This window comes from Cucumis melo, chromosome 4, assembly GCF_025177605.1.
Source record: "Cucumis melo cultivar AY chromosome 4, USDA_Cmelo_AY_1.0, whole genome shotgun sequence".
NCBI lineage: Eukaryota > Viridiplantae > Streptophyta > Magnoliopsida > Cucurbitales > Cucurbitaceae > Cucumis > Cucumis melo.
The window spans coordinates 13,725,929-13,751,048 of NC_066860.1; the positions used below are offsets into that span (position 1 = coordinate 13,725,929).

Here is a 25,120-nt window from a genome sequence, read left to right on the forward strand (position 1 = left end):
TCGGGTCGAGGCTGGAAACGTAGTAATCCACAGGGGATTATACGTTAGTAACTGTACTAAAGGAATTGATGCATGTTTGACTATTAAATATCGCTTGTATGCTCTTGTCTGATTAAAGGTAACGTGACCGCTAGTTGTAGCTTGTGTGGCATCGTGTGTAATGAGTTGTTTACGGATAGACACCGATGCTTAAATGTTCTCTGTATTGTAGTTATGTTAATGGGCTATGTTGTGGACTGGAATTGTATGTCGATGGACTTAAAAGTTTTAAGGTTAGGTATGTGGTAGTTATTGTCTGGATATTGTTTATGGAGTTATGTCGTGGAAGGACTGTGAGTCCGATTCTGATTTGACTGGTTGACTGGATCTAAAGAATATTACGATGATGTGTGAATTGGATACGCATGTAGCAACTGAGGATATGGTTTTTTAAACCTATACTATCTGACTGACGAAGGCTATGATGAGATTGCAATATGAACGTCAGAGCGTGACTGTTGTAGACGGTTTAGTATGGACTGAGGGGTAACGGTTAGCTTCATCTATGGGGTAGTGTACCTTACAGATAGGTGTATCCTTCGGGATCACTAGACCTATACGTGCATCCTTCGGGATCACTAGACTGATATGTGCATCCTTCAGGATCACTAGACTGATATGTGCATCCTTCGGGATCACTAGATTGATATGTGCATCCTTCGGGATCACTAGACTGATAGGTGTATCCTTCGAGATCACTAGACTGATGTGTGCGTTCTACGGAACCACTAGACTGTTTACGTAGGGTACCCCTGAATAAGAAGTTAACTGTTGTTCCCTAACGGGCCCAGTAGTGGGTCCCTTACTGGGTATATTTTATACTCACCATTTTTCCTCTTTGACTTTTCAGGTAAGGGTACAGCGAGGGGCAGACCGACGAGGGGTAAGAAGGATGCGTGAAGGCCATATGGACGCGTCTGGTTTTCTTTATGCTTCCGCTGATGTATTTTGTTACTCGTTATTTTCATTGTCGGGTCGAGTCATGTTTAGAATATTTGGTTGTGATTTTGTTGTTGATGAGTTGAATACTGTATTTTGGAACTCTCGTGATTTTGATTTAAAATAATGCCCAAAACAGTTTTGTTTGTATTATTTCTAAAACGTTTTTAATGAATCGTAACCGGTCCTTTATGAGTTTATGTGTTATGTGGTCGAGTCTTGGTACTGAGTAGTGACCTCAGCTTAGTCCGGAAAGTTGGGTCATTACAGGACTATCCTAGAAAAATACCAACATCCATCTTAGAATCAAATGCTCTAAGTTTTTCTTTCTTCTTCAAAATAAAACATTTGCAACAAAAAACTTTGTAATACCTAATATTTGGAATTTTTTCATGCCAAAGTTCATAAGAAATTTTATCTAACGATGGTGTAATTAAAACTCTACTTTAAACATAGCAAGCGGTGTAACAACTTCCGCCAAAACAATATTTGGGTAAACCATACTCACTCAACATTGATCTAGCAAATTCTTGCAAAGTACGATTTTTTCTTTCAACCACGCCTTTTTGTTGAGGAATTATTGGAGAGGAAAAATTATGAGTAAAACCATTTTCTTCACAAAAAGGTTTAAAAGCATAATTATCAAATTCTCCTCTATGACCACTCCTAATTTTAAAAATAAAAAACCCTTTATCATTTTGAACTCTTTTTGCAAAAGTAATAAAAATTTTCAAAGCATCATCAAAACCCAAGTAAATCCAAAAAAATCTTCAACTATAAAAAATGTATAATAATTTCCTCTATAGCTAGTAATTCTAGAAGAGCCAAATAAGTCCATATATAATAGTTGTAAGGGTCTAATAGTAGAGATCACATTTTTAGATTTGAAAGAGGACTTAGTTTGTTTGCCCATTTGATAAGCATAAAAAAACGTAACAAGGATGAGTTTAGGAGGGGGCCATGAATGAACCGATATAACATCTGAATGAAAGCAATCCTGAGGACATGAAAGTAAGGTTAAGAAATACTTAAAAGAATTAAAAGTTACTACTTATACAAATAAGATGCGCGTTCCTTTTTTGTGGCTTGATTATAGGAACTCCAAAGTTAAGTGTACTTAGCTCGAAATAATTTTATGTTGGGTGACCTTCTAGAAATTTTCTTAAGGTACATGTGAGTGAGGACAAAGCATGCTGAAAGGACTCGTATTGGTTTGTAGGAACAACTTACATTCTAATAAGCCGTTAAGACAAGTGTGCATGTGAGTGAGGACAAAGCATGCTGAAAGAACTCGTGTCGGTTTTTTTAGACAACTTTCATTCTAATAAGTCGTTAAGACAAGTAAAAATGATGTTGCTAGGTTGCAGGAATACAGGAGAATGTTGGGGATTTGAGTTCTGAATCCTAGTCAAAATTATGAGTCTGGAGCGTTATAGATGGTATTAAAGCGAACCTTTCTCAATATGAAGTGTTTTGGGGATGAACCAAGTAGAATCTGGTGGGCATGTAAAATCTCAAGTTTAGAACGGAGACATGAATGAACCGATATAACATATAAATGAGAGGGATCTTAAGGTGCACCTCATTTTCGATGCACCTCATTTTCGATGGCTTGATCATAGGAACTCTAAAGTTAAGCGTGCTTAGCTCACCTCCTAGGATTTTTCTAGAGTGCATGTGAGTGAGGACAAAGTATGCTAAAAGTCACAGCGGAATGTCAGAGATCTGAATTTTGAATCTAGGTCAAATTCTGGGCCTAGGGCGTTATACACACTTTTTTTTTCAAATTTAAAATTAGGAAGACCTTTAACCACTAGAACAAAACTGGACTTTAGTCCTTAATGTCAATTGGCAACCAACATCTTTGATAGTGTTATTAAAGGCCTTTAATGTTAGTTGGAATTTAATGTCGATTTAAAACCGACATCTTTGACAATATTATTGAAAGCTTTTAATGTTGGTTTAAAATGACATTAAAAAGACCTTTGATGTTGGTTTTAAACCGACATAAAGATGCCTTTAATGTCGTTTTTAAGTTGACATTAAAGATGCCTTTAATGTCAATTTAAAACTGACATTAAAGGTCCCCAACAATGTAATTTTTAAACAGACATCAAAGCCTTGTTTCTGGTTCGTTTTTTTCAAATTTATTTTTATTAAATTGTTGCATTATTGTCCATTTTTTATAACGCCAAAATTGACATTATTTGTCTCGAATTACGTCAGGGAATGTTCCTTATTGTATATTGAGAAAAATATAAAAACAAATTGTTTGCAAGCTAGCTATAAAATGCCTACTACTCTATTGAAAACCTTATATTTTTATTTCACCTACAATGCACCAGATCAACACCTAAAATACCAGCATATACTTCTCCACACTTCCATATAAAACTACAACAAATACACATCATCCAACACCTATATATAATCACATATCGATAAACACAACTACATTCAACACTATAACATCAAATACTCCAAACCTTCCAATATATCCATTTATATATAATCATATATCAATAAATGCATGCTATCCTCCATGGCAAACCAATAATATTTCTATTTCACCTACAATGCACAAGATCCAACATCTAAAATATTAGTACACTTTTCCACACTTCCATATCTACGAGAAATGCACATCATCCAACATCTAAAATATCAGCACACTTTTCCACACCCATATAGTACTACAACAAATACACATCATCCAACACCTATATATAATCACATATGAATAAACACACTATATCCAACCATTATAAGTAAAAACTCAAAATCTAAAAATAATATGTAAGATCATGATTACATAATAATTCTCCAAAGAACAATTAGTACAAGACCACATGTCCCTATGAAAGCTACAATCATAAAATCCAAAACTAAAATATGTGTACAACAACAAGTTCCTCTACAAACTAGAGTATATGTACAAACTATCTAATAAACAACAATTAGTATGGGACCGCCCGCCCTTTCAATAACTATAGGACCGTCCGTTCCTACAAAAACTACAAGTAAAAGCTACAAGCAGAAAAATCCAAAACTAAAGTAAATGTACAACGACCAATTCCTTCACAAACTAAAGTCAACTACTAACTTAACTCGACAAAAAAAAATATAAAAGCTTACACAAATCGGCTAAACAAAACTTTTTTATTTTGTTCGAATCTTGTCAATCTCCTCTTGCCTAAATGAATTTTTTGTATTGAACTACGCAAAGAAAGAAAGATATAGGAAGAATGAGTTTAGATCATTTATTGAATTATAACATATAAAAAGTGACGGTAGAAACTTACAAGGCTAGTAATGGAAGTACTAGAATTATGCACTATTTCGTGTATGTAGTTTTGAACATAATACCCATACCCTACAGAATCCAATTGACGAGAGTACTACATCTATATAAATTTGATAAAAATTATTTTTATGTTTCCTCGAAAATAATTATGTCAATGCAAATTACCTTTACAGGTTTCTATTTTGGAGTTGACTAATAGTGTTGCAAATCATGCTTAGCTTGTCATGTTTACAATCCTCTAAATATTTTGAAATATTAGAGGATAATAAAGTAAAATAAGAAGTAATAAAGTGAATACACTTGCACATTTATAACTCCGTGAATGTCTTCATTTACTTTACTTTAAAGAAAATCCAAGACATAAACTCAATTTCCTCGAAGATCAATGACATGCATCATCCAATGAAAACTACAATAAGCAACATCTTCAATGTGAGTATACATTTAGCCTTAGTGGAAAAAAAATTAATGTGTTCCTCTTCTTTATTTACCCGGTATTATATAGAACTAGAACTAATTGTTTCAACCTAGTCGCTTCTAAATGGTTGGCTAGATTTTTTTTATCAAAGATCAAGATCCTTGACATGTAACGATATTTTTGATTGGTCAATAACAAAAAACTTTCTTGCATGGTCACATTCATCCCAAAGATATATAAGTAAAAGAAACCTTAGTTAAAACAAGAACAAAACAACTATAATGATGGTATTAGAGATAAAGATGAGTAAAAGATGTCTTATTCTTATGTAATGTATGTATGTTAGTATACCCATATAGCCTATTTCAACCACGTCGCCGTAATGCAACAAGTCTTCACTAGCTAAATAGAAAAAAAATTCTAAATATTAGCTCATTCATTGGGATGCGAATCATGTGTACATTATTCATGTTATTCATAGCATGTCTGCTTAGGATCCCAATTGTCCCATTAACATTCGTGTAATTTAAAGAATGCACAACATCGTCCTTCATGGTTAAATGCTACTACCACAACCAATGTTCTAAATTCAAAGTACAACCACAAATAAAATTAAAACTTAAATAGTGAAAAAGATATTTATTTGTCATTAATTAATCATAAAAACAAGTCGACAAGGTCATTCAATAATGTCACCCAATGTTTGATTTAAAGTCTCTATCTTTCCCTTCACCAAATTGGGTATATTTAAATCTTCTCCCATAATCATGTCTATGATAGAAAAGCATACAAATTCAATGGAAACAGGATCAGATAATTACTTTAATAGCAATTAATTAACAAAAATTTACGTTCGAAGCTCCGATTGATGCTTGAACCACCACTAGGGTTGACCTACTATTCTCTGGACTCAGAATCGGGTTGTGGACCCGTTGGATGAAGGAAATCGGGAGAGAGAAAAAAAGATGGAAAAATATGGAAATGGGTTGGGTTTGATTTTTTTTTAGAAAAAACCAGCCCAATTTTTTTCTTTAGAAAATAAGCCAACCTTTTGACTTGAGGCCCTAAGAGCCCAATTTATAAAGGCTTTTCATGCAAGGTTGCATGTGCATGAAAACACATGGACCAAAAACACATAACCCACTAACTATTAGTGGGCTTGATGTCATTATAGTTTGATAACACCTAGCCCACTATAGTTAGTGGGTTTATTCAACAAAATGTTGGATTTTCCCACTAACTTTAGTCAAAGGGTAAAATTGTCATTTGGTCAAAGTCAAACTTTGACTTTTCAAGCAAAAAAGTCAAAATTTTGACTTTTTACAATTTTGTCCGTCTTGACTAATTTTGACCTTCCGAGCATAAATCCACATTTATTTTCTCAAGATTTAAATCACATTTGAATATATTATCGATCAAAGTATGACTTTTTAAAGTCAAAAATAAACATTTTGACTTTTCACAACTTTGACTATTTTCATCTTTTTCCGAGCTTTCGAGTATGAATCAGCATTCATATCTTTAATATTTAAATACCATAAAGATTTTTTAGTAATCTAAAAACCGACGGCTATATCACATATACTTATCGGTTTCTCTCTCCTCTCTTATTTTAAACCATTCAACTCATTCCATCATACTGTTCTAAGTTAATTTCGTATGAGCTAGCAGGGGAACCTAATGGACCTATAGATCATGGACTTCAACGAATCGAGATTAACTAGCTAAACACTCTTAGACCAAGCTAATCAACATTCGTTAACTAACGAGTCATTCCATTAAAGTCTCGTAGTGTATCCCCTCACTATAGATATATTTCTGTCCATCTGATATAACCATGATTAGTAAGTTAATCCTTCTCAAGTTGTTTGTAACCTCGACTAAGTCAAAATACCGTTTTATCCCCGAGGCAACATCTTGTTCCTTAAGTCCCACTGATCCACTATTGAACAATTGGTTTAAGATCCAACCTATAAACCGAATCCCTCACGGGCAAATGAGAGGGTGGGGCCCCTTTATTTAAGACTTGGATTCAGTTTTTAAGTGAACAACCTATATACTATCCTTAAAGCAGGTAAGAGTGAATTATTTATTGCACCTGATATTCCCAACTATCCACCCAATCTTATCCCTGAAATGGGAAGCTTATTGGGCCAACGCTAATGAGTTGTCCTCACCTATGCAAACCTAAGAATAATCTCGTGTGAATAGGAGTCCGTAGTTAACTCAGGATTAAGATTAAGTTACCAAGGTCATCGGTAATCGAGATAGTCAGTTTTAAACAGTAAACGATGTTATAACATAAAAGTGATTATTTCATGGTTCTGTCTTATGTAAACCTTTTACATAGGATAACCCTACTTTCATGTCTCTACATGAACGATTCAGGATTACATCGTTTGTATTAACTACAAAGCGGGTCGCATCCATAGTATCTCTGAATAAAGCGTCCAACCTTTATTTATATACTATATACTATTTAGGCTATTTACTCGAACTTAATCCATATTTATGTCTCTACATAAAGTTCAAGCTTACTCAAAATAGCCTTGGGATCTTAGTTTATTGGATTTAAGATTATAGTATTCAATTTCTCAATAACGACTTTATTGAATAGAATATAATTACAAACTACGAGTTTTAGGACATAAGTTCCAACAAACTCCCACTTGAACTAAAACTCCTAGTGGGATGAAAATGTTTGAATTTCACCATAAGAGAGAACAATGCACATGAGTACAATAAACATATGAATAAATTAGGGCACATGCCCAATAAGTCTCCCACTTGTCCTAGTTTACAAACATCGTAGACCTAAATCCTGTAGGTGGCCCTCAAACACTTTAGCCGTGAGAGCTTTTGTAAAAGGATCGACAATGTTTTGCTTGAAAGAAATCTGGGTCACTACGTCACCACGATGTACAATTTCCCTGATAAGATAGTACTTGCATTCGATATGCTTTCCCTGTTTAAGGCTTCTAGGTTATCGTCAATTTGCAACTGCACCACTGTTGTCACAATATAAAGTGATTGGCAGATGCATATTTGGAACAATTTTCAGATCTATTAAGAATTTCCTTACCCATACTACTTCCTTTGTTGTTTCTCAAGCTGCTACATATTCAGCTTCCATTGTGGAGTCGGCTATACAAGTTTGTTTTTCGCATCTCCATACTACTGATCCTTCGTTTAGAGTGAATATTGATCCTGATATAGACTTTCTAGCATCTTTATCCGTTTGGAAATCAGAATCAGTGTATCTAGTAAGGATCAGATCCTTAGTACCATATACGAGCATGTAGTCTTTTGTTCTTGTAAGATATTTTAGAATATTCTTAAGGGTTGTCCAGTGATCACATCCAGGATTGGACTGATACCTACTGACCATCCCTACTGAAAAGCAAAATGCAGGTCTAGTACATAACATTGCGTACATTAAACTTCCAACAGCAGAAGCATAGGGAATTTTTCTTATATCCTCAACTTTTTGAGGTGTCTTAGGACATTGTTCCTTTGACAAATAAATTCCATATCTGTACGACAGCATACCCTTTTTGAAATTCTATATTTTATATCTAGACAACATTTTGTCTATATAAGATTCTTGAGACATGGCTAGTGTTCTATTTTTATGATTCCGAACTATTTGGATTCCAAGAACGTATTGTGCATCTTCCAAATCTTTCATTTGAAATTACGTAGCTAGTCATTTCTTGATATCAGTAAGATAACCTAAGTCATTCCCAATGAGTAGAATATCATGTACATATAATACTAAGAATGCTACAAAGGAGTTGACGACCTTTTTATAAACACAAGGTTCGTTAACATTTTATTCAAAACCATAAGATTTTATCGCAGTATCAAATCTTATATTCCAGGATCTAGATGCTTGCTTCAAACCACAAATGGATTTCTGAAGCTTACAAACCTTTTGTTCTCGACCCTTTTTTATAAACCCCTCTGGTTGAGTCATATAGATACTCTTCTCAAGATTTCCATTCAAAAAAGCTGTCTTGACATCCATCTTCCAAATTTCATAATCATAAAAAGTGGCGATGGATAAGAGTATTCTAATCGACTTAAGCATGACAACATGAGAGAATGTTTCTTCATAATCCACTCCATCTCTTTGGGTATAACCTTTTACCACAAGTTGAGCCTTAAAAGTCTGTACTTTACCGGCTTGGTCTTGTTTTCTTTTGTAGATCCATGTACAACCAATAGGTTTTACGTCATTTGGTTGATCTACTAAAATCCAGATAGAATTGAAATACATAGACTCCATTTCGAGGCCCATGGCTTTGATCCATTGGTCACGATCTACATCATTCATTGTCTGTTTATAGGTTAATAGATCCTCTACGCCATCATCAGGTATGATAACTTGAGTTTCACTTAAACCTAAGTAGCGATCAGACTGATGAACAACCCTCCCACTATGTTGAGGCTCTCTCAACTCTTGAACAACCCTTTTTCCAACTTTCTATCCCAACCCAACCCAACTAAAATTTTAACCTAACCTAACCCTTACAATTTGGGTTGGTCGGGTTATTGGTTTTTTTAACACCCCTAATATGAGAGAGGAAACAGTTGTTGAGGTGGCATTAGTGGATGAGCCCTACATATTAAACTCAACGGCAGTAGGTATAGAGATAGAAGTGAAAGTGTTATTAAATAAAGTTAAAATGGTTAAGTGGGTGACCAGGTAGGAAAAAGAAAAGGAGCTAAATAACTGTTAAAGATTAGTAAGTAAAAGAGATGAAGGAACAGAGGAAGATAAAGGGAAAACAGGTTCGTGAAAGATGACATGGCGAGAAAGAAATGTCACCTTTGAAATCAAGTGTATAGCCTAAGAAGACACATTGAGAAGTTTGAGTTCAAGCTTATGTTTGTGGTAGGGCTTTAATAAAGGATAACAAGCGCATCCAAATACTTTTGAGTGAAGTACATTAAAAGCAGTACAAACAATTTTTCAAATGGGGACACGAAATTAAGGGACAAAGAAGGCATGTGATTGATTAAAAATACAACAGTAGAAAAGACCTGACCAAAATTCAACTGGCACAGAAGAGTGAAAGAGTAAGGACATGGTATTTTCAACGATGTATCTGTTTTTACGTTCACCGACACCATTTTGTTCAGGAGTATACGAACAAGACATTTGATAAAAAATGCCTTAAGTGGAAAATAGATTTTGAATAGCAAAATTGTATAATTCACCACCATCATTAGAGTAGAATATTTTTACGCTAATAGAAAGTAAATTTTCAACAAAAGAAATAAACTTTTGTAAAACAACATTCACATTAGACTTGTAAATTAAAGAGAATAGCCATGTAAATTTGCTATAGTCATCAACAAAGCTCACATAATAACGATATCCTTTATTGGAAATAGGAAGAAATGGTCCCCAAACATTACTATGAACTAGATTTAGAGGGGCAAAAGAAACAAATCGAGACACAGAAAAAGATAAGTTTTTTTTTGTCCATTTTGGCAGGTAAATAACTTGTGCAGGTGCAAGTGGATAAAGATAGAGAAATAGAAATATCAAGGTGAGATATTGGTTAATGCAAAATTTTGGAGACAGATTCCCTAAGCGATAATGTCATAAAAAGAAATTTTGTTTTGCCCAAAAAGACCTAAGGGGTTTGGATGTACTAAAGGTGGGAATTAGATACAGTCGATTGATACTCTTGCCAGCATATAGAGAGCGGCTAGTGACTTTGCCCCTAATAAGGAACTGGTCAAAGTAAAAAAAAGAAAAAGGAAACAATTATTATCACAACAAAATTTACTAATGGATAAGAGAGTGGCGTATGTAGGAGAAACATGATGAATTTTTAAAAAATGAAAAAGAGTGGGAAGGAGTAGAGAGCATACCGCTGTCATATTGAGTAATAGGAAAGGTTTAACCATTTCCAACAGTTATAATGTTATCTCCATTGTAATTAGTGGTTAAGTTAAGGTGGACTAAATCTTTAGTTAAGTGAGCATTGCATCCCCTATCAGATAACAAAAAATTGTTGAAGGATGAAGGATTTCGAGATAACATAGAATTAACTACCATCAAAGACTAGAAACATGGGCTCAACATAACTCCATTGATAAATCCTTCTATAGTCTTCCATTTTGAAACATGGAAGACCAAGAACATGGGTTAGCATATCTCACCAACCAATAAATGACGATGTATGGAAGCATGGATTTCATAGTAGTTGAACTTGCTACACATGCAAATTAAGTTCTCTCGTCTAAATTAATCCAAGGATTTAATGACTGTCTACAATCTCTAACTCATGGTGGTCAACGGGCCACACTACATATCTTCTGAGCTTCATATCAGCAAGTTTCATTAGTGACTCCCCATGGTCTGACAATACTGATTCTCATTTTGATGCAATTTCCTTATGTTTGGAAAACCATTCTTGAAGCACACCTCTTATGTGGTCCAAGAAAGTAGTGATAGGTAGTATACGAACGTTTTTCAAAACTTAAAGAACCATTCTTAATGCATTCTGTAATATTAGTTGTCAACTAATCGTATCACCTGCCACCTTTTATATACATAGGTTCACTTTGACAACCCTACTTTGGTAAGATACTTTTGTACCCCTTTACATGGAGCCAATTTGTTAAAGCAATACTGAAATATAGAGTCCCGACATGTTTTGACCCCTAATATAAAATTTGCATACATGTTGTCATTGTTCAACTTTGTTGTCAGGTTTAACCTTAAATGATGATTACATAGTGCGTGAAAACTACCTGGAAGTACTAACGCCATGGATTTAACAATACTCTTATGGTAGTCGTATACAAATACTAGCCTATTCAGCATGTTGATTGTTGCTTGTAATCTTCTCAGGAACCACGTCCACGATTCGTCATTTTACTTCTCTCCTAACCCAAAAGCTAGAGAATATTTGCTTAATGCATGGATGGACACCACTACAAGCATGATACCCTTTATACTTTCTCTTGGAATGTGCAACATCAACCACAATAACTGGCTTGATATGATTTAAAAAACCTCTAAGTAAAAGCCTCAAGTGCCATATACACATGCTTAAAATGACCCTCCAATTTGATTTCCAAATCGTATTGAGTATCAAAGTTAGAAATCTTTAAACGCTTCCCCATATCGAGATAACAAACTATGTGATTCTCTTAGGAGACCCTCTTACCATGGCAATGCAACTTCTCTAGCCCTTCACACCCTTTTATATGATTGCAAAAATTTTTAATTATCTTCTTCACCCTATAACCACGACTAACATCTTGGTGTTCGACTGAATCAATTCGGCTATGAATCGACTCTTAGCTTGCTTATGATCTTGTTTTCGTAATATCTTTTGGCATGTGTGAGTACTAACATACTTAAAAAACTTTAAACATTAGTAGCCCTGAGTTTCCACAAATAACTAGAATCAACGCATCTTAAGATACATAACTTTTTGTTCGATCTATAGACACAATATTGAGAACTTTTCCTAATGGCAAAGACATACAATTTCTTCCCTAAATCCTTCTTACTTAAAAACAAATAACTAACCAGAATATCTTCAATGGATGACTAAACTGAAACGACAATGGTGCGAGCCATTAATATTTCAATATGCTTCTACTTCTTAACACTGACAAATTGTTCATTGTCATTATCCATTGAATCCTCCAACTGATCATTAAGAGTTAGGGTTACTTTCACCCACAGGTCCTTTTTCGTGACTTGATTCTATGTTAACCGTACGTTCTACCTATGTTGCTATCAAATTATATATCGTTTATCAATTCAATACGATGTGGATATGAGTACTAACATCCGCCTTGGATACCTCAAATGCCTCCACATGTACGTAAATATTAGAATCTGATGACATCTTTATGTCAAATGCATTGTCGTTGTCGTTAAAATCATCACCCAATGACTCTACATGTACCATGCTAACCAAACCATTTGTATCGTATCCCAACTTTTACGAACACACATTAGTAGCCAATGAACTAAAATCTTAGACCTCATTCTAAGAGACCATTGTGCTTGAGGATAAACTGAAAATCAGGCTCAAATGTGGATAAATTAACATTTTGGACCATTTGAATAGTAAATGACACTGAAGTACTTCTAGATTGATGGGTTACTATTGGTACCTTAGAAATCATAATTGCAACTTCTGACACATCATCATCGATTAGAAAAATCAAAGATATTCTTGATTACTAACAAAAGAAGCATGGATAAAAGGTTTCACATTATATAACCATCTTAGAACCAAATCGTATTCAGTTGAATTTATCTCACTAATTCTGTAAATTTCACCTAAAAAATCCTCAAACTTTATACTAACATCTACATTCATCCCCTTTCATTTGACCACCAATATATTCTTTCTCATTCTCCTTCCATTCACCACCAAAACCTACAAATACACAAGACATCCTGCAAATAAGCACACAAAATTAATATAAATAGCCAAAACTCAAGGTGAAATCATTACAAACTCGGTCGAGTTTGAAACCCTACACTCATCTCGAGGTAAATATAAAGATCTCAATCAAGATTTTTGAATTAGAGCCGAGATTACGTAAGGAGAAGACAAAAAAATGACCTCATCAGCATGTAAATAAACAAGAAAAACGTAATTTCTAAACATAATAACCCTATACTCACCTTATTTTCTGTGAGGTCTTGGGAAAGTATGAAATGTGAATGTGGGTAACAGTATGTTAGGAGTCGTGAAACTTCTCCAAGAAGGCAATATGTTTGACTTTTTATTGTGATATAATATAATTAATATAATAATATTTTCGAAATTAAGGGCATTTTTGTCACAACGGAAAAGAATAATTATAGGATGAATTCCAGGTTCGGGCTACAAAAATAAATGAAAAATCTTGATATTAAATTCGACGAAGATAATCGAGAATACTAACGATTAGAAAAATGTGCTATTTTTGAAATGTTGAATTGACGATTTTACACCAATTGCTAGTAGAAGCTAATCAAAATAGTAACGAACAAAGTTTCGTATTTCGCCCCAAATATTCAAACACAAGGCGGTGTCGGACCTTAGGTTTCAGGGAATATCAAGACCCTTCCGATTAACAGTAAATAAATCGGATTCATTCGCTCGTCTCTCTAATTCGCTATTTCAAAGCGATTTCTCCATCCGATTTTTCGTATAATTTTGGTGTTTTTAAGCTGGAGTTAAATTCTTCTCTGGTTGCTTCACCGCGGTTTCCAATTCAGGTTTCAACTTGGTCTCATTTGTCCGGGTTGATTATTTTAGGTCCGAAGGTTGGTCGATTATGCGAGTGAATGTGTTGAATTTGATGCGCTTTAATTTTGTTTAGTAGGCTAGCATTATTGGCTGCACAGTGCAATGTGTTTGGTTGCATTGAACCTACGTGTTTGATTCGATGGAGGAGGTGGAGGATCGGATTTTTCTCAACAGCTTGGGTGTAACGTCAGCTAATCCTGAGGATATAGAGCGGGACTTGTTAAATGAGGTAATGCTCGGGTTTCTTTAGCATAATTCGCGTTGTTTTTTTCGTTTTGTAGTAGCGTGTAGTTATTTTACCTTTTATGTTCGTAAGGATTTTGGCCATTTAGATTCCCTTTTAGATTAAATTGAGCTCGGTCAGCAATTTTTGGGTATCAAGTTCGAATCAGATATAAGCTTGCTGCAGTTAAAATCATTGTATGATTTGTTTTTGAATTTCAGGCAAAAAAGAAGAGTGAGAATGGTCTTGAAGTTGGAGGGATTGAAGAAGAGAATGTTTGTGATAAGTTAGATACTACTGATTCACCTTCAGCCAGTCATGTGCAGCTCTATCAGAAGCTTAGGGCTGTAGAATATGAGATAGATGCTGTTGCATCAACAGTGGGACCAGGGAAGAAACTTGAAAGGAATGAACAACATTCTTGTATCAGCACCGACTCCCAGGAACATGCGCGTGAAGAGGATGGTGTCTCTGCTTCTGGAGATGGCCTTCAGCATGCCCTAGCAGTTGACAGGCTAAGAAGCCTGAAGAAAACCCAACAGCAGTTGAAGAAAGAACTTTTTCATTTGAACGATAAGCATGCCAAGACAATATTGGAGATTGTCAAGGACAGATCAAAACCTAAGAGAAAGTCTAAAGAGGTTAAGAAATCAGGTAACGATGGAGGGAAGAGGTTGAAAGTTGTGTCATTTGATGAAGATAATGATTTTGACGCAGCTTTGGATGCAGCCACCATGGGCTTTGTTGAAACAGTGAGTTAAGCTGTTTTCAAATGCTGTACTCTGTAAGATGTTTAATCTTCTGGACCTGTAAATTGAAATAGATTTTATACATTTGGCATTGATATAAGAAAAGGTTATGCAGCAGACGAGTAACTTCCATTCTTTGTCTTAGGAAAGAGATGAATTGGTGCGGAAGGGAATTTTAACACCATTTCACAAGCTAAAGGGCTTTGAACGCCGTCTTCAGAGTCTGGGGCAATCTAGTCTTCAGAATGCTGGAGGATCAAGGGGTGAAGTAAAGGAGGAAGAAGAGGAAAATGATGATTTTGCTTCTGACAGCGTTGCTAGAGCCCTCCGGTCAATGTCAGTGGCTGCACAAGCTCGACCAACCACTAAACTGCTTGATCCAGATGCTTTGCCAAAGCTTGATCCACCAACCCGTCCTTTCTACAGGTTAAAAACACCTGCAAAGGTTCCCCTATCTGCAGAAGACAAACTTACAACGAAAACAAAATCCAAGAAGACTAGACGGCCTTTACCAGACAAAAAATATAGAAAACAAATTGCTATGGAGGAAAGGGACAAGGAAGCTGCTGGTACGTCTCTTATTTAGCATGTGGTTGTTCTAGAGCTATCTCCAAGTGTACGTTGCCAGTTTCCTTGATTCTATGGATGGCACTTTTATCTTTTACATGATGTGAAGATTTAAATTCTTAACCCTGTTGTGTTAATCAGTCATATATATTTTTCTAGCCTCTGTTCTAGTTGCTATCTTCTCTATGGATTAAGATCTAAGAAGGCCAACTCTTTTTCTTTTTGCAACTAGAGTACCACTAGGCATCAACTGAAGCTCTAGAAGACCTAGTATTGACCTGTGCACGCAAATAATGTTTATATTTTAGAATTTTTTTTAGTTCTTTTTTATATTTGTGAGTGTCTGGGCCAACTTACAATCACCTTGACTAATCTCAAAGGACGACCTGTTTTACCCTACAACATTTTGGGTTTCAAGGAAACTCGTTTTCCTAGGTAGACGGTCACTATGGATTGAACGCCTGACTTCTTAGTTAGTTATCTTTATTTTTTTAGTTACTGTTTCCTTTCTTTCTTCTTTTTTCTTTTTTTAAATTTATGATTTGGTTCTCAAAGTATTCTGCCTAGTTGCCAAAGATGAGTATTGGATAGTATATTCCTATATGATGCATAACTCTTATCTCAAATATCGATGCATAACAGTGGATGGTATTCTTTGGCCGTTGGATGATAGTAATCATCTGCAGAATAAATTAGCTGAAGTTGCCATGCCCATTTAGCCACATATTCAGATGCTTGCGAACTATGAGAAAAATTTCATGGATCTACGGGAATTTGTTAGTTGAGAAAATTTATTTCACGTTGTACCCTTTTTTTAATTAATTAATTTATTTTAAAAAGATAGTTACATGCTGTTACCAATATATATCTTATTAAGTTGAAAATTTGTTGTTATAGAGCATTGATTGTGAGAAAACCTTACAGTTCTTAATTCTTCATCGTGGAATGTTTTGCTGAAGGGGCATGTCATTGATTGTATGTCCAATTGCCCCATTTACATGCATCATCTTTAGCGTAGGATCTGTTGCGAAGGACATTTTTATGTGTTTCTGATATGTTGTTATTCATGTTGCAGAGAATATGTCAGATGGTTTGGCTACATCAAGTTCTGAAAGAGAAGATTCGGGAGATTTAGAAGAAGATGTTAACGAACTTTCTTTTGTAACACTTGAAGGTGGGCTGAAAATTCCTCAGAGTATATTTGATCAACTTTTTGATTACCAAAAAGTTGGGGTGCAGTGGTTATGGGAATTGCACTGCCAAAGGGCAGGTGGAATTATTGGAGATGAGATGGGCCTTGGAAAGACAGTCCAGGTCTTGGCCTTTTTAGGTGCATTGCATTTCAGTAACATTTATAAACCAAGCATCATTGTCTGCCCTGTTACACTAGTTAGACAGTGGAAGAGGGAGGCACGGAAATGGTGCCCAGGACTTTTGGCAGAAATCCTACATGATTCTGCCCATGATCCCACTTACAAAAATATGCGAGAAAAATCTGATGGAAGTGATGAAAGTGAAGATTCAGGGGAAAGTGACTATAGGAAAAACTCACAGGCTAAAGGCACTAAAAGATGGGATGCCTTGATAAACCGTGTTTTGATGTCAGAATCGGGTTTGTTGATTACCACTTACGAACAACTAAGACTGTTAGGTGATAAATTGCTTGACGTTGAGTGGGGTTGTGCAGTCCTGGATGAAGGGCATCGCATTCGAAATCCAAATGCTGAAGTCACTTTAGTTTGCAAGCAGCTACAGACAGTTCATCGCATAATAATGACTGGCTCTCCAATTCAGAACAAATTGAAAGAGTTGTGGTCCTTGTTTGATTTTGTTTTCCCTGGGAAGCTGGGGGTGTTGCCTGTATTTGAAGCAGAATTTGCAGTTCCTATATCTGTGGGTGGCTATGCTAATGCCTCTCCTTTGCAAGTATCAACTGCATATCGGTAAATTTTGCGAGATTTTGTCAACGTTTGTATTCCTTTTTTTATTATTTGCCTTCTTATTCTGGAAAGTTTGTAAAATTTGTAGTTTATTTTGTCTTTCATATTTCTTTTATTTTTTTGTTAAAAAATGGGAGTGAAGTGTTGAATCTTTGACCTTTAGGAGATTATTAAGGTAACTGATGGGTCAGGGTTACTTGGGGTTACTAGTTAACCTATGATCAGGTTTGGAGTTTATGAGGTGAGGATTGTAGTTTATGAGGTGAGTTGATTGTTCTGACATGTAAAAGATGTTTTTAATAAAAAGGGTGGATGGGAGCAGTTCTTTGGTCTTGAGGTTCTTTCTCCCTCCTTCAGTTGCTGAACATTACCGACCTTGGTTCTCACCATGCAGGTGTGCTGTCGTCCTTCGTGACTTAATTATGCCCTATCTTCTTAGAAGGATGAAAGCCGATGTAAATGCTCATTTGCCCAAGAAGACTGAACACGTCCTCTTCTGCAGCCTTACTTCTGAACAACGTTCTGTCTATAGAGCATTCCTTGCAAGCTCTGAAGTGGAAAGTATTTTGGATGGAAATAGAAATTCTCTTTCTGGAATTGATGTAATGCGTAAAATTTGCAACCACCCAGATCTGCTCGAGAGAGAACACGCTTTCCAGAATCCTGATTATGGGAATCCTGAACGTAGTGGAAAAATGAAGGTGGTTGAGCAAGTGCTGAAGGTCTGGAAGGAGCAAGGTCACCGTGTTCTTCTTTTTGCTCAGACCCAACAGATGCTTGATATTTTAGAGAAATTTCTGGTTGGAGGTGGTTATAGTTATAGGAGGATGGATGGTGGAACTCCTGTCAAACAGAGAATGGCCTTGATTGATGAATTCAATAATTCCTGTGAGGTGTTTGTTTTTATTTTAACAACCAAGGTTGGCGGTCTGGGAACCAACCTAACTGGAGCAGATAGAGTGATAATCTTTGACCCTGATTGGAATCCGTCAACTGACATGCAGGTAATATGTCACATTTCCCTTCTCTACTTTAATTTAATCTATTGAACTAGTTGTTTCAGACCTGTTCGGAAAAGTTTGATTGAGGTTTTTCATTTTTTATAGACCAGGAAAATTTTGTTGAATTACTGTACTGCTCCAGTTTGCAGTTTAGTAGGCGGCATCTTTTATATTTTTTTCTGCTTATTTCAATATTATGGAAGATTTTCCTTCCTACTCTCTGCAACATGGAGATAACTTCACATTATTATATTCAAGGAATTTGAATCTAATTTGGTCCTTACTGCTTCCAATTACAGGCTAGGGAGCGTGCTTGGCGTATCGGTCAACAGCGGGATGTAACAGTGTATAGATTGATAACTCGTGGAACTATAGAGGAGAAAGTGTACCATCGACAGATATATAAGCATTTTCTCACTAATAAGATATTAAAGAACCCACAGCAGAGAAGGTTCTTTAAGGCTAGAGACATGAAGGATCTCTTTACACTGAACGAGGATGGGATGGATGGATCAACAGAAACTTCAAATATTTTCGGTGCATTGACTGATAGTGTAAATGTTGTTGGTGTTCAGAAAAATGAGAAGGATGGGCAAAAATCTTGCAGTGGCTCAGTATCGTTTGCAGATTCTGCTGACGAAAACCTATGCAAATCAGAGACTGAAACTTCTGGAAGGAATGTTTCTGTCGAGGGCCAGGGTGGTGGAGCAGACGAGGACACAAGTATCTTGAAGAGCCTTTTTGATGCACATGGTATTCATGTAAGTCATCCTTTTTTATCTCCACAAAAGAACTTTCATGCCTATTGTTGATAGTGTTACTGTGAGATTGCAATATAGAAGAATACTCATTATTCGATACACTAGAGTTCAAACATATATAGGCATACATGACAGCCTAAACTAAAACCAGTAAAATGATGATAAAAGACAAAAAACTAATGAACTCCTATATTTGCACATATATACTATGCAATCCAAGTTTCCGACTATATTCAATGTAAATGTAAATAGAAACTTACAGAATAGCCAAATAATTTGAGGTACTTAGATCTTCACTCTTGAGAGAGTGAAATCTCTCTCAAGTCCTTGTTCATTAAAAGATAAAGGGGGAAAGGGGAAGACAGAACTATAATTTGCGCTGTACCCAATTTTGATTTTTGTTTTGTTTAACCACACCTTTAGGACAGTGCGTGTTTTAGGGGCCAGTAATGATAGACATATTATTAGGATATTGTAGGAATGTTAGTAATTGGTTAGGAGGTGGAATGGGAAATGACAAAGGTAATATTTTGGTGAGTGAATTAGGGCTTGTGAGGGATTTCAAGAGGGGAGTGTTTAAATACATCAATTTCTTGACTATCTTGTAAGTTTTCATCATTTACATTTGTATTTCAATATGGATCTTTACATCCTTCTTAATATGCAGAGCGCTGTTAATCATGATATCATTATTAATGCTGACGATGGGGAGAAAATACGGCTAGAGGAGCAAGCTTCTCAAGTTGCACGTAGAGCAGCCGAGGCATTGCGCCAGTCTAGAATTCTGCGGAGTAACGAGAGCTTCTCAGTTCCAACATGGACTGGAAAAGCTGGAACTGCTGGTGCACCATCGTCTGTTCGTCGGAAGTTTGGTTCAACCATTAACTCTCTGGTAACCAACAATTCCAAATCCTCGAATGAAGTATCTAAAAATGGAACTATCCATTTAAATGGCCATGCAGCTGGCACATCTTGTGGAAAGGCCTTATCCTCGGCAGACCTGCTGGCTAAAATTCGAGGAAACCAAGAAAGAGCAATCAGCGCTGGGCTTGAACGTCAATCAACTCCTTCAACTAGTTCAACAAACAATGTAAGAACTGTTGGTGTCAGTTATTCTCGGTCGTCGTCGAAGAACTTATCTGTAGTACAACCCGAAGTATTGATTCGTCAGATATGTACATTTATTCATCAAAGAGGTGGAACAGCTGATTCAGCCAGTATTGTAGAGCATTTTAAGGACAGGATACCCTCAAACGATTTGCCGTTGTTTAAGAATTTACTGAAAGAGATAGCGATGTTAGAGAAAAGCCCCAGTGGATCATTCTGGGTTCTTAAGGCAGAGTATAAACAGTAATCCAAATACGGTTAGTTATTTACTTCCGTTGCACCAATCACTTGGGGGCTTTTCCACTTCTGACTTCCAGAGTTTGGAATTTTGTTTGTTTAGGCTAAATCACGAAAACATATCCCTCAAATTACTATTGGACTAGCAATATGTTAGAATCTTGAACGAACATTGAGATGGCGAGATTGTGCCAGGTGTTTGTTCAACATTTGAATAGATTTCTATTCCAAGTGTAGTTTAGAAAGCTTTATCAAAGGTCAGTGAGTGATAAATATTGTGAAGTTTGGAACATAAGTAAAGTTGAAGGCAAGGGTGGTTTTCGTTTTAATTTAATATCGTTTATGTTATTTTGATTCTTTTGGTGCAGATCTAGATCTGGAAACTGTTGCTTTCATTCTTCATGTCCTTTTTTACTAACTGTTGTATGATGTACAATGTACAGCTAATTTCAAGCAGAGCAGATTTTGAATGATTCAATCTGTAGTCTTTAATTCAAGGATTGGTAGCCACTTTTCAATTTGTAGATATAGATCGATTTTTACGTCTTCTATAGAGTATAGATTGTGTCTCATTTTCTTTTTTTTCTAATTTCCTTCAGATGTATTCCTTTCTTTTTTTTTCTTTTCTTTTTATTTTTTCCTTGAATAGCTTTTAAAACTACCCACTTTGCATTATTTCTCTCATTTATTTATTTAGATAATTTGCTTGACCTTATAACATTTAATTATATCATTTATTTTTATTTATTCTTAAATTAATGTTAAAAAAAAGTCTTAAATATTTCCATCATGAAAGTAACAAATAAGTTTTTGAATTTCATGAAATAACAGTTAGTTAAGTCCTTGAATTTTGGTTTAATGATGACTTAGTTGCTGCTTCCAAACTCATAACAATTAGTTAAGTCCGTAGACTGCATAGGAATCAATTTATTCCCTCCACATAATGATTTATTTCCTATTGTCAAAGACATTGTTCAAATTCAATAAAAAAATTTAACAAAAAAAAAAAAAAAAAAAAAACTGATAAACTAATTATTGAAACTGCCTTTCTTCTTTACCACCGCCAACCCATGATAGTTATAAACTATAAATGTTTTAACACCTTATTTTGGTAATCTCAACTTATTTAATACTAAAGTTGAAAGACTAAAATATTACAGATCAGAAAGTGTTTGTTAACCTAAATTCATCTTTTTTTACCAAGATATTGAATGTAAATTTATGAGAACATTTCTTTTTCCGAGTTGAATTAAAAAATGAAATCAAGCTGAGCCAAAAACAGAAAAGCCAAGGCAATATAGAAAAGACAACTCAAGATCAATAGGGAAAATAACGGGAGAAGCATACATATGTATTCCGAAGATTATTTTCCAATTTGGTATTATCACTTATAACTTCCCTTTCACCTTTTTTCCTCCCCTCTCATTTCACCCTCAAGATGAACAAAAAAATGAAGATTACATCAAACTAAGACTTTTTGTTTTTTTTGTTTTTTTCGTTTTTTAATAACACCACCAGCATACATTGATCAGAATGCTGCCCATCCTGATGCTGCTGCTTTTGTCGAACCTGGAGCAGAAGGAAGATTTCTCTGCAAACGTGACACAAATAGAGTTAAGTTTGTGCTAGCTTGTTTTTCAACACAAGTTCTTAAGAATACATGCTTATTGTACGAAAATATGAGCTATATATGTTGTACGAGATCCTAAAGAATATGGATTATCAGATTTATGTTCAAGAAATTAAATAACCTAAGCTCATAGCTCAAGCATTTGAGATAACTTAATGTACTCCTTACACCAGGCCCTATTCTTGAAGTTGCCCTAGCGATTATAAGGGCAAGCTTCAACACAAATGCATAATATAGTTGTGAATTCCAATCACCAAGGAGAAAAACCAATACTTGAGTCTAATCAAACTTAGTAATGCGCATTATGTATCTTATTAAAAGTAATCCACATTTAAATGGGTTGTCCATAAAAGACAGAAGAACCATTATATGTGAGCTAACAGGGTAATTTATACTAGTCAAGTCACTTAAGAATACCATTATCCTCATCAAACATGCTTCCCTGTAGCACATAAATAATGGAACGAATTAACAAACAAGTAACAGAAGACACTGTACCTCAAGTTGGGAAAGATCTGATAAAGGGTCGGTTGCATTGCTTACATTGTCCTTTTTTCCTTCATGACTGACACCACGGCACGTGCTGGCAGATAACTTCCGTGCAGCTGGATCGTTTGGAGGGGGTGGAAGAGGAGTACTGATTTTCCTAGCTCCAGTTGGTGGTGGAGCAAGAGTTAGAGTTTTTGACTTTCCACTACCAGACCCTGACAATCCTGCAGCTGAGAGCATACCAGTTCCACTGGATGGTTTATGCTTCACATTGATCCTAATTGTTTCACCTTCCTATCATCCAGCCCATTGTAAAGAAATACAATCAAAATTACAATATAAACCGTTTCTAATTCTACAACCACCAAATTGTAGTAATTACTCGCCAGGCGTTAGATCATTAGGTTTCCTTTTTTTTTTTTTTTTTTTATGCTTTTGTATTCATTCATTCCTCCCTCAATGAAAGCTACTAAATTGCTAGCTATTAGTTTGCTTGACAAGTTATGGGCTTTCTGTTTTATATGATCTTGTATTCTTTTATTTTCCCTCAATAAAACCTACTAAAACATAGTGGTTGTGCAAACTTGAGGATATTAAAGACCTGCCTCGATCCAGAAAAAAGGAAATGACCTACCAAGTGGAAGAATATAAATAAAGTAATAGAGTAATCTACTTAAAACTTACAACACCATCATCCCAGATAAAGGCTTGGCCTGCCAAATGAGTAATTCTATACTATTCAATGTAAACCATTCATTTTCCTAATAGTTAGATCAGAGAATTTATTAATCAGATCAATCGGAATTCAAGAACCCATCAGATTAACATAAAAAGTCCATCAAAATCAGGGGAATTCTACCTTTAATCTGTGATTCACAGCAGGATGGATATCAATTTGGCTTTCTTCATTAGCATCGCCGCCGCTGCAGCTGCCGTTGCCGCCACTAGTCGGATCCTTCTCAAGATCCCTCCTAACGTACTTCTCATGGTCAGACAATGCCACATTGAAATCAAAAGCTTCATTTCGTTCGGCAAAACCTAACCCTACAAAAGCGTGCTTTCCCCGGCCATCCTCGATCTTCAAAACGAAGTATCGAGAAGAGTCAAGAACGGTCTCTACGGAGCTTTCCCGCTGACCCGGATTAACAAAACAAGCAGCAAAAAGTTCGCCGGAGTTGGGATCTTCCAATCGGATCTCACATCGGTCCTTACAGGACACAACACGAAGGCGGCCGGACCAGATCTTGTCGGATTGAAGCCACTCACCGCACTTGCAGCCACCGGATGTGGTTCGAGGAGGGATTTTGTAGACGGAAACCTCACGAACAACAAGGAGAGTGTGCTCGAAGGTCTCATCATCCTCCTCAAACGACATGGTGAAATCTGGGAATGTGAGATCGATTGAGAAGGGGTTGAGGAAATCTTCAAAGAAAAGGAATCGGGAGAAATGGGTTGTTCAAAAGAATTGAATTTATTGAAGGAATTAAGGTGAAATTTGAGAAGAAAGTATAAGAAACAGAAAACACAGACGTGGCTTCGAAGAATGGTGTTCCTCAAGAGGTCAACACTATGTCATATCCCATTTTACTCATTTGCCCTTTTTAGATATCCCAAAAATACCAACAAACATGGATAAGTTCTAAAGGATAAGTTCCATTTTTCTTTGTTTTTATAATTATCTTTTTACTCGTGGAGTTTGGAGGAACATGTGTGTTTAAGTACTTCAGAATTTTCAAAAATGTAAATTCTTAACCTTTTAGTGTTTAAATATGTTGGAAGGAACCTGCAATAAATCTAAACAATATTGAAGGCATTAAACCTAACAATTAAATAATAACTAATTAGCTACGACACTAGGATACAAATGTCAACAAAGGATTGACCATCCCGATCCTACAATGGAAGCAATGGAATCGATTGCTTTGATTTTTGTTTACAATTAAAAACGTTATAAAAAAAACTAAAGTTCATATGAAAACTATAACTATATAGAAAAATAGCTACGATATGAGGTCTTTCTTGTCATGACTCCAACAAAGATAAAGATTGTGAGTCTCCAAAAAACTTTTTGATAACTTGTAGGAATACAAGTTAGTATGGCCTTCTAGGTAGAACAATGGAGCCAAAATGCAGGACAATGTGTCAAAACGCATAACTTCTATCGCAAATTTATAAACATAAGAGAATACAACTTGCATAATCTCCATATCTGTTTGACCATGTTTTTTAATGTTTCATCCCAAGATTATGAAGAAAATGAGATAATGAATCGCAAACGAAACGCGTGCAAAGACTAAGCGATAAGAAGTTGTCTGGCGATTAACATCACCAGGCAATATGCCACATCATCACGCGATGAAAGTTCATTAGAAGACAAGAATGGTAGTTGGAGTTGATGTGACTTGACAAGGCTGCTTTTGACGCTGACATGT

At 35.6% G+C, this 25,120-nt stretch overlaps 2 protein-coding genes across 6 annotated transcripts; one reads left to right on the forward strand and one right to left on the reverse strand.

Annotated features, from left to right (window-relative positions):
* Positions 1-13,612: 13,612 nt before the first annotated feature.
* On the forward strand, positions 13,613-20,923 carry LOC103489861 (protein CHROMATIN REMODELING 8). 5 transcript variants are annotated; one of them, XM_008449184.3, is made up of 8 exons: positions 13,613-13,953; positions 14,058-14,213; positions 14,429-14,959; positions 15,102-15,525; positions 16,599-17,466; positions 17,858-18,467; positions 18,764-19,225; positions 19,893-20,923. In XM_008449184.3, the coding sequence occupies exons 2-8, from the start codon at positions 14,124-14,126 to the stop codon at positions 20,577-20,579; spliced, it is 3,672 nt and encodes a 1,223-aa protein (XP_008447406.2). In that variant the 5' UTR covers positions 13,613-13,953; positions 14,058-14,123; the 3' UTR covers positions 20,580-20,923. The 5 variants fall into 5 exon arrangements, with proteins under 5 accessions (XP_008447406.2, XP_008447407.2, XP_008447405.2 ...); XM_008449185.3 differs by having other exon boundaries at positions 13,638-13,953; positions 14,061-14,213; XM_008449183.3 differs by having other exon boundaries at positions 13,638-14,213.
* A 944-nt stretch (positions 20,924-21,867) lies between these two features.
* LOC103489862 (uncharacterized protein At1g03900) lies at positions 21,868-24,276 on the reverse strand. The gene is made up of 3 exons (XM_008449189.3): positions 23,548-24,276; positions 22,698-22,982; positions 21,868-22,160 (listed from the first exon to the last, which is right to left on the reverse strand). Exons 1-3 carry the CDS (start codon positions 24,061-24,063, stop codon positions 22,098-22,100), a joined length of 864 nt encoding a protein of 287 aa, XP_008447411.1. The 5' UTR covers positions 24,064-24,276; the 3' UTR covers positions 21,868-22,097.
* Between the last annotated feature and the right edge of the window lie 844 nt (positions 24,277-25,120).

Excerpts from the sequence above, each read along its gene's own strand:
- LOC103489861 (XM_008449184.3), top strand. The coding sequence starts at position 14,124 with ATGGAGGAGGTGGAGGATCGGATTTTTCTCAACAGCTTGGGTGTAACG. Across the intron at positions 14,960-15,101 it reads CCATGGGCTTTGTTGAAACA|GAAAGAGATGAATTGGTGCG; the intron begins GTGAGTTAAGCT and ends TCTTTGTCTTAG. Across the intron at positions 19,226-19,892 it reads TTGATGCACATGGTATTCAT|AGCGCTGTTAATCATGATAT; the intron begins GTAAGTCATCCT and ends CTTAATATGCAG.
- LOC103489862 (XM_008449189.3), bottom strand. The coding sequence starts at position 24,063 with ATGTCGTTTGAGGAGGATGATGAGACCTTCGAGCACACTCTCCTTGTT. Across the intron at positions 22,983-23,547 it reads CTGTGAATCACAGATTAAAG|GAAGGTGAAACAATTAGGAT; the intron begins GTAGAATTCCCC and ends GCTGGATGATAG. Across the intron at positions 22,161-22,697 it reads CAGATCTTTCCCAACTTGAG|AGAAATCTTCCTTCTGCTCC; the intron begins GTACAGTGTCTT and ends TCACGTTTGCAG.